Here is a 16,572-nt window from a genome sequence, read left to right on the forward strand (position 1 = left end):
TGTCTGTGTGTGTGTATGTCTGTGTGTGTGTGTGTGTCTGTCTGTGTCTGTCTGTGTGTCTGTGTCTGTGTGTGTCTGTGTGTGTCTGTCAGGGTGTGTCTGTGTCTGTGTCTTTGTGTCTGTGTGTGTGTGTCTGTGTGTGTGTCTGTCTCCGTCTGTGTGTTTGTGTCTGTGTGTGTGTGTCTGTGTGTGTCTGTGTCTGTGTGTATCTGTGTCTGTGTGTGTCTGTGTGTGTCTGTGTCAGTGTCTGTGTGTGTCTGTGTGTGTCTGTGTGTGTGTATGTCTGTGTCTGTGTGTGTCTATGTCTGTGTGTCTGTGTGTGTGTCTGTGTGTGTGTCTGTGTCTGTGTGTGTCTGTGTGTGTCTGTGTCTGTGTCTGTGTGAGCGAGAGAGAGATACAGCAAAGAGCAGAGAGAGAGTAAATAGCAAGTACTCAGCAAGCCTTGCACTAGTGGTCGAAGGGAGACTAGCCTACGTATCGTTCCCAATTGACAGTGAAGTATAATTGCTCCCCTTATAATTAATTGTACGTCCGAGTCGGACACACCTAACAGTAGAGACTACGTTATTCTGTATTGCACAAATCATCCTCCCACAAAAGTAATAATTTTAAAATAATAATAATCTTTAAAAAATCCGGCTTTAGTCAATGTCATGCTTTCAATAACGGCAAAGGAGCATGTTTGAGATTTGAGTCTGCGAGGGGGATCATTAAGCCAGTCGGGAAAGCCATTCACAAAGACAGATTTCTGCTGGTTGAATACTCTATGTTTTAAACTATGTTTATTTCAACCAGAATGTGTAATACTGTATAGCTTTAGTGCAGAAATAAACACGTTAGAATCAACAACAAGCTAAAAGCACACAAAATAAACAGTGATAATCACGGAACGAACACAATAAACAAGTCGCGTAACTGGCGAAATAACAACATTTAGTCAAGCTGTCGAACTCACAGAATGAAACTGAACGCACTGCTTTTTTTCACCAAGACCGCATACTCGTAGTTTCGTCAGTCCACCGCTCGTGGCAAAGGCAGTGAAATCGACAAGCCAGATTAGTGCGGTAGTGGTCGCGCTGAGCAGGATAACACGCTTTTCTGTATCTCTATTCTTTTTAGCTTACTGAGTTTGTTTTTAATCCAAACATATCATATCTATATGTTTTTGGAATCAGGGACCGACAAGGAATAAGATGAAATTGTTTTTAAATCGATTTCGGAAAAATTAATTTTAATCATAATTTTCATATTTTTAATTTTCAGAGCTTGTTTGTAATCCAAATATAACATATTTATATGTTTTTGGAATCAGAAAATGACGAAGAATAAGATGAAATTGTTTTTGGATCGTTGAATAAAATAACAAATTTAATTACAAGCTTCCGATTTTTAATGACCAAACTGACTCATTCATTAGCTTGAACAACGAATCGCCTGTGAGTTCACTTGACCGCGGAGAAAGGGGTGACAGGCTGCTCAGTTGTCACACACTGACCCGCTGTTTGCACCTGTTAATATGTGCTAAAACAGCTACCTGTTCACCCTTTTCGGTGGAATAGTTGTTGTTGTTGTTGTTGTTGTTGTCCGGCCGAAGTCAGCCGTTTCGTGCCAACTTTCGCGGCCGGTCAGTTTTATAATTGCCAGTGCCTGCACTGTGTGGCCCGGTGTGACGTTTTCATCTTTCGCCGTGTTGATATTTCGCTTCTCGGCCTCGTTGATCTAGTATAAACTCTACACTGAACAAAAAACCACCCTTCGATAGTACTGATGAGCGACCTTGTGTACCTTACATTCATGCAGTGCTTCATCGTATAGCTAGTGGTGTTTCAACTCACCTGAATTTTACTTCTTACAGTTTTTTTGTTATCTTTCTCTCGCCATCCCAAGCATGGTTACCTTATTCAGGGGCGGATCTGGGGGGGGGGGGGGTGCAATGGGTGCAATTGCACCCCCCCCCCCCAGCGGGACAAAAAAAAAAAAAAAAAGAAGAAAAAAAAAAAGAAGAAAAATGTATCACCTGAAAATAGCACTTTACACGCTCAGATTGCACCAGATTGCACAATTTTGCTTCCTTTTTAAAAAAAAATTCCGGGGGGGGCATGCCCCCGGACCCCCCTAGCATGCTCGGCGCTTCGCGCCATCGGTTCGGCGCTTCGCGCCTTCGCTGATAAGATACAAAAAAAAAAAAAAAAATAACTTTGCACCCCCCCCTTTCAAGGCTACCATTAAGTTCGTCACACGGTAGATTCGTCACCTATGACGAAGTTACCGGCAGGGGTGGGCGGGTGTTTATGCTTATGCTTTCAGATGTTTGATTTGTGGGAGAGATTAAAGATTCACATTTTTTAGAGAGAGAGAGGGAGAGAGAGAGTGTGTGTGAGAGAGAGAGGGAGAGAGAGAGAGTGTGTGTGTGTGTGTGTGTGTGTGAGAGAGAGAGAGAGAGAGAGAGAGAGAGAGAGAGAGAGAGAGAGACACGGACGTACATACACCCACATCCATGACACGCACGCACACACACGACCGTACACACGCACTGACAAACACTCACACACACCATCGCACATACACACACACTCACTAAAACACACACACACACACACACGCACGTACACACGCACAAACACTCACACACACTCACTAACACACACACACACACACACACACACGACTTCAACCTCACTGTCAAGGAGGCAGAGAAACTCAATGTGAGGAGAAGGAGGGGTGGAAGGAGGTGAGAGAGAGAGAGAGAGAGAGAGAGAGAGAGAGAGAGAGAGAGAGAGAGAGAGAGAGAGAGAGAGAGAGAGAGAGAGAGAGCTGCGCTCAGACTACTGTGACGAAGTTACTGTGGCGAAGTTACCGGGACCGGTGACGAATCTACCGTGTGACGAACTTACTGGTAGCCCCTTTCAAAACCCAGATCCGCCCCTGTTATTTATTTTTTTTTTCTACTTCGTCCATGCACCGAAAATCGAAAGTGAATTGTTTCCCTTGTGTCATTAGGGGACGTCACTCTGTCGTTCTAATCCCGTGTTGTGAAACAGAACTAGCCTTTCTGTGTGGATACCTTTTGCAAGATTTAATGTTAACTGAACCATCACCATGCTGAAATCAGCGAGGTTATGCCGAAACAGTTTCAGCATTTACAAACGAACATGTGTGAGCCTCAAATCAACATCTGCGTCTGCGAGAGCAACTTTATCGTCTGCCGAACTGGCAGAAGCAGAAATGGCTACAGCCTTGCGGTTTCCTTTCGCCAGTGCAAAGGTCGGCAGCTTCGCTCAGGAACCACCACAACTGGACAACCAGTATACTCAGGATTCGCTCTTGCGTTCGTTCTTGACACGGCATGTTCCTGCTGAGGTGAGAGAAGTGTATGTAATTCCACAACGAATGAGAGTATGGCTCAGACTAGTTCAGTCCACTCAGGTCTGAGCGTGCTAACGCACATAAGTCATAACACTAATTCAAATCAAATCAAATCAAATTTTATTTTACGAGGGTTGTGGCATAAGCAATATAAACGAGCTTCTTTTCAACCAGGCCTCGCCCAGAGAGGGACTACTCTAATCTTGAATACATATAAATATATATATATATATATATACGTAAAACAATTACAAAAGATAAGCAAGGCAGAAAAACTATTCACAGGACTATATATACACGTTGTAGGCTATACATACATTCTTGCGTTATGAAACACTGATGCTTTATGGACAGATATGATCAATATGAAAATAATCAGAACGAAGTCTTCCATCACTGTGACTTTTCGTAATTTGACATTAAATGTAATGAGAGGTGTTTTTTGAAAGTATTGAGACTTGTTGGGACTCGAACTGATTCCGGGAGAGAATTCCACAAAACAGATAATTAGACAACTTTTCTTGAAAGAGAATGTTGTTTGGCTTGATTATCTCAACTGTAGCAAAGCAGTACCAGTTGAGTATAAGCTAGGGCTCAATCGATCTACCATAACTTAAAGTACGTGTCTGTACCCAGTTGAGTTTTCAGTTGTAATTTGACAAGATAAAACATCAGCTTTATGACAGGAAGGGCAAACTTTTGAAAGAAGATATGTTTGCGATATGTTTCAGCTTTATATTCTGATTTGCTTATATTTTTAAAGCTGCAAGTGTTCGCATTGCAATTAAGCTCACAGCTAAGAACGTCGTGGCCACGACTCTGTTGCAGCAAGCCCGCGGCAAGGGCTCTAGGACATCACAGATAGCCATGAATAGGTTGGTTTATGCTCTAGGACGTACATTGCGACCAGGCTTGTGGGCAGGGCTTGGCAAAGAATACTGATACAATTGCGGTACTACTTGTCTCCGAAAACCCCCGAAAACCTCCTCAGAAACTAAGAAAATTCGTCCTTAGAGTTAGATCGTGGTTTTGTTACATAATTGTTTGCAATCATGACTTATATTTGCAACTTTCACCGTTCATGGCTTTATTTTCGTGTTTGTGCGAGGATTTACGAAGGAGCGGAAGCACTAATCACATGACGTCATCAATACTTGTGCTTTCGAGTAACAAGAGTTACCTCCCTTGCATTGAAATTGTTGCATCGATTTCGTCGAAAATCCGGCTCTCAACACAAATTTTATATAAGGGTGCATGTAGCATGAATCAGGCTTACTTTTCACAGGCATGTCCAATACTTCACTTTGAAAATAGATTTAGTTAGTCTAGATGGGGTTTTCAGGGGTTTTCGGAGGTTTTCGGAGACAAGTGGTACCCATACAATTGCATACAAACCTAATTTGCATGCTTAAGTACAGCAAGCCCCGCGACAAGGCATTTTTTTGTAAGGGTGCATTCCAGCTCTTTGTTTCCTTTTCCCTTGAAATCTTAGGGCAGGCATCCAGTAGTGACACAGTTGTTAATGTTTGTTGTCGTTTTGGTCTGCCTAGTCCTTACCTGAGATTGACGCAGACCTGGAGCGGTTTGGTCATCGAGTTGCGACGGACATCTACGATCTGCATCTTCGCTGTGAGCGAGAACCGCCCAGTGTGGAGCAGACAGACGCGTGGGGTCGTCGGGTCGACCGGCTGGTGACAAGCACCGCATGGCAGGACATGAAAGGAATAGCTGCAAAGGAAGGACTCATCGCTCTGGCCTACGAACGCAACTTTGGGGCCAGCAGGTATGAGCGGTCAAGGGTGATTGAAGGAACACTCGTCCCCGTAAAAACAGTCCGGCTCGAGGTCTCAGGTCTGTCCTCCATTTGGTCACATACCGAAATTGAACATCCTGGGTCCTGTCTGTGTGTGGGCCACATAGGTTGCAGCTCACATGAAGGGGGGGTTGGGAACCATCACACAAACACCAGTTGTCCTTTCACAACTTTATTTCACCACCTAGAACCTAAATGACATAATATATACGATATAAGTACACACGTCACAAAACAATAACATACACAAATTATCAATTGCATTAGAGCATAATTATAAACATTAAAATGACAAGCAATACTTGAAACAATGTTAACCGGAACAAAAGAAATATGAAGGTATCCTACATGTGTCAAAAAAGGAAAGTATTAAGAAGTCAGCATTTCAGGGAAAAGTTTATGAACCGAGTCATAGTTATGAGTCCCTTGCTGCCATGGTTTAGGTTTAAGCACGCTCGACCAAAATTCACGTCCAAAATTACCAGGGGACAGAAATAGTTTGCGGTCGCATAAAGCATGTGACTGTGTACTTCCCTACCATCGCCGGACTTTATACCTAGCATGTTATGTGATGGGGACAAGGGTACAAGTCAAACCCACAATACATTAGAATGATATTACCATTTCAGGGTCACCATGAGTAATTCATTTGGGGAAATTATGAGACTCATGAGCGGGTAATAAAAAACAATAACTGCATGAAAGGACGCAGCGAGTGCACAATAGTACAAGGCATAACCAATAACAGGAAAAAGAATAAAGCTCTCATTACATTGTTTCGTAAGAAACAGACAAAAAAGTTAGAGTCCATTGGACTACCAAGGGCACATAACCATTGCATGGAAAGGGGAATAACTCATGGACGAATAACCAGAACGCAATAACTGCATGAACGTATGCAGTGATTACATAATATTACAGGACATAATCAATAGAAGGTAGTAGAACAATTAAGCTCTCATTACATTATTACGTAGAAAACAGAAGAAAAATGTTAGAGTCCATTGGAGCTATCAAGGACATATAACCATTGCATGGAAAGGGGAATAACATGGACGAATAACCAAAACGCAATAACTGCATGAACGGATGCAGTGATTACATGGTAGTACAAGGCATACTTAATAAAAGAAAACAGGAACAAAAAACCTCATTACATTGTTACATAACCAAACAACAACCAACAAAAATAGAGTCCATCAAATACAGAGTGTGCTAAACCTATCAAGGGCATGTGTCATGTAACTATTTCATAAAAAGGGGAATAACTCATGGGCGACTAAGGAGAAAGCAATAAATGCCTGAATGGGGTTAGCGATCACACCATAGCCTGAAGCCTTATCAATAACGGGGATAAAAAACAACATAATTATAGTCACTAACTAATAAAATACATGTACACAAAACATACAACGAACCTCGGAGAAAAGGGGATTTGGCCTTTGCTCATGTCATCACTGGCCGCGCCGCTGTTACTTCCACGTACCCACCATCTGTGGTATAATTATAAGTTCTCATGAAAATCGGGTTCTAACCACCAAACGCCTATTCTTCATGGCCTACCACATTCTCCAACCGAAATTCAGCTTTCCAACCCAACATTATGAATGTACTGCTGGATCTCTTTTCTTTAATCATAATACCCTTCACTTTCACGGCATTCCTAATCTAAACTCTTCTGCCTTCAATATCCTGACTGGCGCTGGTACATGTATGTAATGTACAGATCTCTCGCACATACCTTGTGCTCTGAAGTCAGCAAAATACACTTAGTTTGGCTCCACTATTACCCCAACCAAAACAACGATTTCTTCGGCAAACTGACGAGGATTAGTACGTTCAATTATATGTACAGTAATCCCGCCGACTGACGTACACAGTGTTGGGTCCTGGCTTCATCAGCCTTTATCCCATTATGACAACAAACAAAAAGAAGGTTTTTCGTCAGCAAACTGGTAATTCTTAGCACGTCCCATAATATACATTAGCAGCAAAAATGAAAGCATCCAGTGTTCTAAATTTAACTTCATGGGCCTTTGTCCCGTTATGCCAACCGCCAAATGAACTAATAGCTTATTTATGTAACACGTGGTCTCTGCCAACCACGCGGTCCCTTTGCGTTAATTCCAACACAATTTACCTCACAGTCTCGACCTTAACTCCATTATTGTATCCTCACAAATCTTAACATCGTTATACGGCCCTTGTAAAAATACCCACTACATAGAAATATAAACTTGTCTTTCTTCCAGTAAACTCGCCGATCATTGTCTACACAAAAGTCTGGAAACAACATTATAAGATATGTAATTTATTGAAATGCATTATTGTTGGTAGAAAAATGCGTGTAGACAATTACGTGTACACTGGATGCTTGCTAACTAAATTGCACACCCTGCCTTTTCAAATAAAGTACGAAACCGGTCTGTGCCTACCATGTGGTTCCTGGAGCTCAGCTGTACACCCACGTCTTGCCTCTCTAAAGTCGTGGAACCAAAAGAATGCACGCTACCGAGTTTGGCGGGACTGCGCCGGCACTGACCACTAGTGGCCAATGGGCAGGCAGTGATTTCAAAGCTCGCTGCGTGTGTGGCAAACAGGTCACTAACTGGGATAGGCGATCGGGGCGCAGCCCGAATTAACTATGGTACCAGCGTGGCTGCTCTTTTAAAGGGGCACTCCTGGGGAAATATTTATAATTTTAAAAACAATAGTAACATAGATAAATTGCATTCCTTACAATGGCCGGCGGCCACAAATCTCCCCCGCCAAAAATTCCTGGTCCCCAGGAATCACACACTGACGCCTGAGTGACTTCCGAAAACAATACAAGTCACCATTTCAAAAACAAAATGTATGAAAAATTGGCGGTACCAAAAACAACCGGGCCGGGCAGAGTAAAAAACTGATGGGTGTACATTCCATGAACATGAGTAAATAATGGAGTTGCCGCTAATGTGATGAAAACAAATTAAAATAGAGGCGATTCCATATTACAACAGCAAAAAATATAAAAGGGCTTTGAAATCCCTAACATGAAAAAACTAAAGCAGTTGATTCTGGCAGTATGTACAGAGCCGGGGCAGTATTACACATTGACCAATTCAGGGCATTATGTGTGCATCTCATGGGGTAGCAGTATATTTGGGGTTTCTAGGCATTTTCTGTCAGCCCTATCATCTGGGTGGTGGACTACCTCCTCTCTAAGGCTCCTATCCAAACCCTTTCTAACCTTTCAGCAAAATGTTAAGTTGCTTTTTTAAGCGCTGGTACATCAATCTTATTCCCCGGTGCACCAGGACTGACTTAGCATTGCTAGGAGATGATTCTTTCCTTAATCCATCCCCCTTTTTCGTTTGGCTACCCGCCCTTATTCACGATCTACTGAGCCTTAAGCAAATGGACTGTAGTGGGGACAATTAAGTTTACCAACCCAGCTCCCAAGTAGATGTTACGGTGGGTTACCCTCTTCCCCTAGGTACCTCCCAGGCCTAGTGAGACTGTCATCGCTGCAGAAAGATTACCCAAGAATACACCCTGTTACCGTCACACCTTAGCCCGCAGTGGGGTTGGGAAATCTGGAGCTAATATACACATTATTATACAAGACGACACCTCCCTCACACGCAGGCTGTCATGGGTACAATGTCAACACGGGTCACAGTCATTGTCATGTCAGGGTCATTTACACTCACTCAGTAGCGCCGTGGTCTAACACCTTTGTTGTCGCGCGTTGACCTATGTGGTCCTGACGCGGGTGTTGGTTGCGGCTGTTCCACAGGTGGGGGAGGGGAGTGTCCTCTTGCCATGTTGGGGTTCCCCGGACGTCTTGGCAGCATGACTCGCCAATCCACGTAGCGTGCAACTCTTGGCTCAACGTCGGGATGGGGAAGTGCAGCTTCTGGCACACCCATGGGGTGGGGCCAGATGGGTGGGTAGAACTTCCGGATTTCCTTGCGCGTCACCCGTTTGGGTGCATCCCCCCCATCTCAGCATCTGTGGGACGAATGGTGTAGGGCCCTCCACTGGGTCCTGGCACCGCTGTGACGCTGAAAGTTCTCTCTCCCCAGACATCCTGTATCTTGCACCTGCCCTGGTGATGCAGCCTGGTAACCACCACATCACCAGTTCTGAGGTCTGGCTTGGTCGATCCTTGATCCTGCGCTTCTTTCCTCTTCGCCGCGCTTCGACGCAAACTCTCCCCCGCCTTGTCATGAGCTAGTCTCAGGCGATGAAGATGGTCTCGCAACCAGCCACTTGGGGTTTGGTTGACCCATTCGGGGCTGTGTTCTGGCAGGAACACGTCTATCGGCAGCCGAGGTTCCCGTCCAAACATTAAGTAGAACGGCGAAAATCCTGTGGAGCTGTGAGGTGTGCAGTTGTAGACATATGCTACCTCATCCAAATGCTGCGTCCAACGATACTTGTGCTCTTGTGTCAACGTCTTGAGTCGGTCATGCATTGTTCTGTTGAAGCGCTCACACTGCCCGTTGCCAGCTGGGTTGTAGGATGTGGTACGGGACTTTTCAATTCCGTAATGTAGACACAGCTGCCGCACTATGTCAGACTCGAAGCATCGGCCCTTGTCGGAATGGATTCTCTGTGGAATGCCGTAGTGCACAAACCACTGCTTGACGAGCGTCTTGGCCACTGTCTCAGCTGTTTGGTCGCGGGTGGGCACTGCAATGGTGTACTTGGTGAATACGTCGGTCATCACTAACACATTTTCCCTTCCATCGCTGGCAGGTTCCAGTTGCGTGAAGTCTATGCAAACGACCTCCAATGGTTTTGATGCAAGCAGGCTTCCCATTGGAGTGTGTGTAGTTGTTGGGGGCTTCTTCGCATGCTGACACCTGTCACACCGACGACACCACTGGTCAACATCAAGATGCATGTGGGGCCAATAAACACGTTGTCTGAGCAATTGGAGTGTTCTTTCCGCACCCTGGTGTCCACACTGGTCATGGATCAGATGAAGAAGAGTGGCCTGCAGGGCTTCAGGCACTACAACCTGTGTCATTGGGCCGGTCGACGGGTCGATTCTCTCCCTTAGCAAGATGCCTCCATCTACCTTCAGCCTCTTCCGCTGTCCAGCCAACACTCCTGCCTTTGGTGGAAAGTCCCTTATCTCTTTCTTTGTTGGCGCCCTCTTCTGCATGACCAGTGGCCACACAGCTGCAAGTGCCTCATCCTCTTGCTGTGTGCGGCTCAGCTGCTCTAGGTCCAGAGAGGGGAAAGGACTGGCTACTCCCTTCCATTCTTCTGGCATCTCTGCCGGCGTCACCTTTTCAGCGATTTCTCCCAGCTCTGGTACCGTGTCTCGGCACACTGAGGTCTCTCCGCTGAACACCGGTTGTATCGCCTGGGCGCAGGAGACAGCTGTCCACTCCTCTGGGCACCCCTGTGGTTTCTCTACAGGCTGTCTTGACAGTGCATCGGCATTGGCGTTTGACTTCCCTGACCTGTATTTCACTGTGAAGTTGAAACCGGCTAGCTCAGCAGCCCAGCGTTGCTCCACTGCTCCCAACTTGGCGTTTTGAAGATGGCTTAATGGGTTGTTGTCTGTGTATACTACTGTTGATGCTCCCAATAGGTAGTGGCGAAACTTTTCACTCATTGCCCACTTCAGGGCCAGTAACTCCAGTTTCATGCTACTGTAGTTCTTCATGTTCTTTTCGGTTGGTCTCAACGATCTACTGGCATAAGCAATGACTCTCATCCCTCCATCCTGCTGCTGTGAGAGAACTGCTCCCAACCCACTCATGCTGGCGTCGGTCTCCAGAATGAAGGGCAGGGTGAAATCAGCATAGCCCAGTATTGGGGCTGTCGTCAGTGCATCCTGCAGTCGTTTCATCGCCTCACTGCAGTTATCATCCCACATTGCCCTGATGTCCGCTGTCTTTGACTTCCTCTTGCTGGTAGCGCCTTGTTGATATGCCTTCGAAACCAACTCATGCAGGGGTCTGGCAAGCTTGGCAAAGTCCTTCACAAAGCGTCTGTAGTAACTTGCAAACCCCAGGAAAGAACGGACATCCCTCAGAGTCGTTGGTGTTGGCCAACAGCGTACTGCCTTGATCTTCTCCTCTGATGTCGCGATGCCTTTTCCTGATACTGTGTAGCCCAGATACTCAACCTTCCTTCTGGCAAAGTGACACTTCTGTGGGTTTAGCTTCAGCCCTACCTCCCTCAATCTGTTGAAGACCCTCTGTAGACGCTCGAGGTGCTCATCAAAGGTCTTGCTGTAAACCAGTAAATCATCCAGGTACACCAAGAGGAATTTGAAACGCCATGTCATTCATTGTGGTCTGCATCAGGCGTTGGAAGGTTGCTGGTGCTGTCGACAATCCCATAGGCATGCGCCGGTATTCATATAACCCAAAGGGTGTGATGAATGCTGTTTTTTCGCGATCTTCTTCCTTCATGGCCACCTGATAGTATCCACTTGCCAGATCAAGCGTGGAGAACAACTGTGCCCCCCCCAACGCATCCAGGGAGTCATCGATGCGTGGCAGTGGATATGCATCTGGAATGGTCTTAGCGTTGATTCCGCGGTAATCACAACATAGGCGAATCTCGTTGTTTTTCTTGCGCACGACGACTACTGGTGCGGCATAGGGACTCTGACTCGGCTGAATGATGTTTTTTGCAAGCAAAGTCTGGATGTGCTCCTTGACCTCTTGAAGTTGTGTAGGTGGAACCCGCCGAAATGTTGAAGCCACTGGCTTGTCGTCGCGCAGCCTCATTCCATGGCGTACACGCTCAGTGTACCCCAAGTCATGGTCGTCTTGAAGAAACATGTCCGAGTTGGCTCGGACTAGTGCTTCTAGTTGCTGTCTCTCTCTAGCACTACACTCACTCTGACTCACGTCAACAGGGCATGTCAACGTCGCTGGTCCGTGGGAGGGGAAAGGGTCATTTATACGGTTTACTGTGACATGGATGCGGTTGCATTGTACATCTACCCCTACCCTCCCATGGGAAACTTCTGCCTTCACCCCCTGTACCGTCCCTACTCTGGTACCCGGTCTTAGTGTCACAGGTTCGTCTGTCAGGTTGGCCATTTTGACTAAAAAGGTGCCCCCCCGTGTGTGGCTCAAAGTGTTGGCCACAATCAAACCCCTTGGTATGGCATCAGTCAGACCCTCTACCAGTACTGTCGTAGGATTCTCTCCCCTTCCCGGATTACCCACTCCCGTAACCCGGACTGCCATGGCTGATTTTGGAGGTATGTATGCTGGCTGACCCCTGGCTACTCTGGCGAACCCACTTATCTTTCTCTTCAGTAGGCCTGGGAGGTCTCGTACATGGTCTAGTACATTCATGCCCAGCAGGATTGGTTCTGGACTAGGGGTACCTGTCGTTTTGGATACCAAAATGCCCCGATTTGAGATTGTCTGCCCCCCAACTTCAACGTCGGCCTCAAAGTACCCCACATACGGCACTTCTAGGCCATTAACGGCTGTCACCCGGAGTATCTGGTCGGCTGCCACTAACGTTGGACCCCCATCCCCACACAACTGACGGAACGTTCCTTCGTCAACTATCGATATGGGTGATCCTGTATCCAATAGTGCCTCTACCTTCCTCCCGTTAATCTTTACCTCTGCTCGTGGACATGTCCCCACTAACCCTCCCATGGAGTCTTCAGCTCTCCTCCCCGCAGTCTGACTCACGGCTGCTGGGGTCGCCCGTTTCCCGAACAAAATCGACTGATATGGCCTGACTTTCTACATTTAAAACAAATGGGTTGTCCGTCCTCTGTAAATTCTGGTTTTCTTCGGTGATTTTGTACTCCCCGCCACCCTGAAACATCTGCTCCTGCACTAGGGTTCGGGCCCTCACTCAGTCTTTTCTCCAGCGAGGCTACTACTTGTCGCAGCTCATCCAGGGAGCGCATCATCTCCCTCATTTCTAACTGTGATGCGGCTACAGTTACCTGTGTGTTTTGCCCCCCTGCTTCCCTCTCTCCCTCGGCCCACCGTAAGGCTTCCTCCCTCACCTCAAAAAAAGTTCTGTCGGGATTCTGGTGTATACCTTCCCTTAGTTGCCTGGCCAGAATGGCCTCGCTCAGCCCTTGGAGAAACTGGTCCCTAAGAACCTTGGGCTCCAGTGGCTGCTGCCGGTCGGCTTCCTGTTTGGATGTCAGGTCCCTAAAGGTTTTGTTGAGTCGATTTGCATATTGCCGAATCGGCTCTCCAGCCCTCTGTACCACCCGGTTGAAGGCTGCCAGAAGTTGGCAGACACTTCTTTTGTCCCCATAAACCGTGGATAAAATGGTCAGCACTTGGTCAGGGTACCTACGTGTTGCTTCTGGGTGGCACCGGAGCTCATCCTTGACCTCCCCCCCTAGGTGATCCCAAATTACCTTCACTCTCTCAGGGTCCCCAGTGATGGCTCTGGTCTCCCAGGTTTCCTTCAATGCACTCTCAAATGCCTCTAACGCTCCTGGGCTTCCCGAGAAAATGGGGATGGTTCTCTCGCTGGGGACTACAACTATTCTGAGGCCCTCGCGGGGTTCTTCATTTTCTCCCTCCATTGTTTGTTTACCAAGTTAGATTCAATAAACAAATAGGGTTGGCTAGGAATATACGTTTTGGGGTCAACACATCCAACAAAAAACAAGCTTTTGGCGGAGAGAATCACAGTGTTTACAATGTCACAAGCCCTCAAATAAGGGTTTCAAACACTATAGTACCTTCTCTAAAAAAACAACAACAACATGGGAACAGGAAGCTGTACCGATTACAGTATACACAAAAACGAAAGTCTCGGCGTACAACATCAAAATTATGTCTGGGCGATTCTTGAACACAGTCTACTTTTTCCGTGTGGCAGTTCCATCACACCTCCATATGCTCTGGCCAACGTGGGTGGACAAAACAATTGTCTTTCTACTGAGGAGTGGTTTTGTTTGTGTAGCAGTCCCCTCTCATATCGGCTGCCCGCCAACTCCGTCGGTGGCTTGGTATCTTGTTAGCCTCCAGCAGCTCTCATCAAGGACGTACAAAAAGATCAAAGGTCTGTACTTTACCCCATTTGCGTTGCGCAGATATCTCCGAGGTTCTAGTCAGTGGTGGTGTTTGGTGATGTGGTAGGATCCTGTCGGCGACGCCATGTTATGTGGGCCACATAGGTTGCAGCTCACATGAAGGGGGGGTTGGGAACCATCACACAAACACCAGTTGTCCTTTCACAACTTTATTTCACCACCTAGAACCTAAATGATATAAGATATACGATATAAGTACACACGTCATAAAACAATAACATACACAAATTATCAAGTGCATTAGAGCATAATTATAAACATTAAAATGACAAGCAATACTAAAAACAATGTTAACCGGAACAAAAGAAATATGAAAGTAGTAAGGTATCCTGTCAAAAAAAGGAAAATATTAAGAAGTCAGCATTTCAGGGAAAAGTTTATGAACCGAGTCATAGTTATGAGTCCCTTGCTGCCATGGTTTAGGTTTAAGCACGCTCGACCAAAATTCACGTCCAAAATTACCAGGGGACAGAAATAGTTTGCGGTCGCATAAAGCATGTGACTGTGTACTTCCCTACCATCGCCGGACTTTATACCTAGCATGTTATGTGATGGGGACAAGGGTACAAGTCAAACCAACAATGCATTAGAATGATATTATAATTTCAGGGTCACCATGAGTACTTCATTTGGGGAAATTATGAGACTCATGAGCGGGTAATAAAAACCAATAACTGCATGAAAGGACGCAGCGAGTGCACAATAGTACAAGGCATAACCAATAACAGGAAAAAGAATAAAGCTCTCATTACATTGTTTCGTAAGAAACAGACAAAAAAAGTTAGAGTCCATTGGAGCTACCAAGGGCACATAACCATTGCATGGAAAGGGGAATAACTCATGGACGAATAACCAGAACGCAATAACTGCATGAACGGATGCAGTGATTACATAATATTACAGGACATAATCAATACAAGGTAGTAGAACAATTAAGCTCTCATTACATTATTACGTAGAAAACAGAAGAAAAATGTTAGAGTCCATTGGAGCTATCAAGGACATATAACCATTGCATGGAAAGGGGAATAACATGGACGAATAACCAAAACGCAATAACTGCATGAACGGATGCAGTGATTACATGGTAGTACAAGGCATACTTAATAAAAGAAAACAGGAACAAAAAACCTCATTACATTGTTACATAACCAAACAACAACCAACAAAAATAGAGTCCATCAAATACAGAGTGTGCTAAACCTATCAAGGGCATGTGTCATGTAACTATTTCATAAAAAGGGGAATAACTCATGGGCGACTAAGAAGAAAGCAATAAATGCCTGAATGGGGTTAGCGATCACACCATAGCCTGAAGCCTTATCAATAACGGGGATAAAAAACAACATAATTATAGTCACTAACTAATAAAATACATGTACACAAAACATACAACGAACCTCGGAGAAAAGGGGATTTGGCCTTTGCTCATGTCATCACTGGCCGCGCCGCTGTTACTTCCACGTACCCACCATCTGTGGTATAATTATAAGTTCTCATGAAAATCGGGTTCTAACCACCAAACGCCTATTCTTCATGGCCTACCACATTCTCCAACCGAAATTCAGCTTTCCAACCCAACATTATGAATGTACTGCTGGATCTCTTTTCTTTAATCATAATACCCTTCACTTTCACGGCATTCCTAATCTAAACTCTTCTGCCTTCAATATCCTGTCTTCTCCACAACTTCAATCATTATCCGGACTGGCGCTGGTACATGTATGTAATGTACAGATCTCTCGCACATACCTTGTGCTCTGAAGTCAGCAAAATACACTTAGTTTGGCTCCACTATTACCCCAACCAAAACAACGATTTCTTCGGAAAACTGACGGGGATTAGTACGTTCAATTATATTTACAGTAATCCCGCCGACTGACGTACACAGTGTTGGGTCCTGGCTTCATCAGCCTTTATCCCATTATGACAACAAACAAAAAGAAGGTTTTTCGTCAGCAAACTGGTAATTCTTAGCACGTCCCATAATATACATTAGCAGCAAAAATGAAAGCATCCAGTGTTCTAAATTTAACTTCATGGGCCTTTGTCCCGTTATGCCAACCGCCAAATGAACTAATAGCTTATTTATGTAACACGTGGTCTCTGCCAACCACGCGGTCCCTTTGCGTTAATTCCAACACAATTTACCTCACAGTCTCGACCTTAACTCCATTATTGTATCCTCACAAATCTTAACATCGTTATACGGCCCTTGTAAAAATACCCACTACATAGAAATATAAACTTGTCTTTCTTCCAGTAAACTCGCCGATCATTGTCTACACAAAAGTCTGGAAACAACATTATAAGATATGTAATTTATTGAAATGCATTATTGTTG

General features: G+C 45.4%; 1 protein-coding gene and 1 long non-coding RNA gene across 2 annotated transcripts in view; one reads left to right on the plus strand and one right to left on the minus strand.

Moving 5' to 3' along the window:
* The first annotated feature begins 2,997 nt into the window (after positions 1-2,997).
* LOC138975882 (acyl-CoA dehydrogenase family member 11-like) overlaps positions 2,998-16,572 on the plus strand; it is a 55,482-nt gene continuing 41,907 nt past the window's right edge. The window contains exons 1-2 of the mRNA XM_070348656.1: positions 2,998-3,360; positions 4,917-5,149. Coding sequence (XP_070204757.1) covers positions 3,100-3,360; positions 4,917-5,149 — 494 coding nt within the window. The 5' untranslated portion in view covers positions 2,998-3,099. The remainder of the gene's footprint in view (positions 3,361-4,916; positions 5,150-16,572) is intronic.
* LOC138975877 (uncharacterized) lies at positions 14,085-16,364 on the minus strand. Its single transcript, XR_011458786.1, has 2 exons — positions 15,629-16,364; positions 14,085-14,396 (listed from the first exon to the last, which is right to left on the minus strand). It is a non-coding gene; the product is annotated as an uncharacterized lncRNA (long non-coding RNA).

The sequence above is a fragment of the Littorina saxatilis genome, linkage group LG9 (genome assembly GCF_037325665.1).
Source record: "Littorina saxatilis isolate snail1 linkage group LG9, US_GU_Lsax_2.0, whole genome shotgun sequence".
NCBI lineage: Eukaryota > Metazoa > Mollusca > Gastropoda > Littorinimorpha > Littorinidae > Littorina > Littorina saxatilis.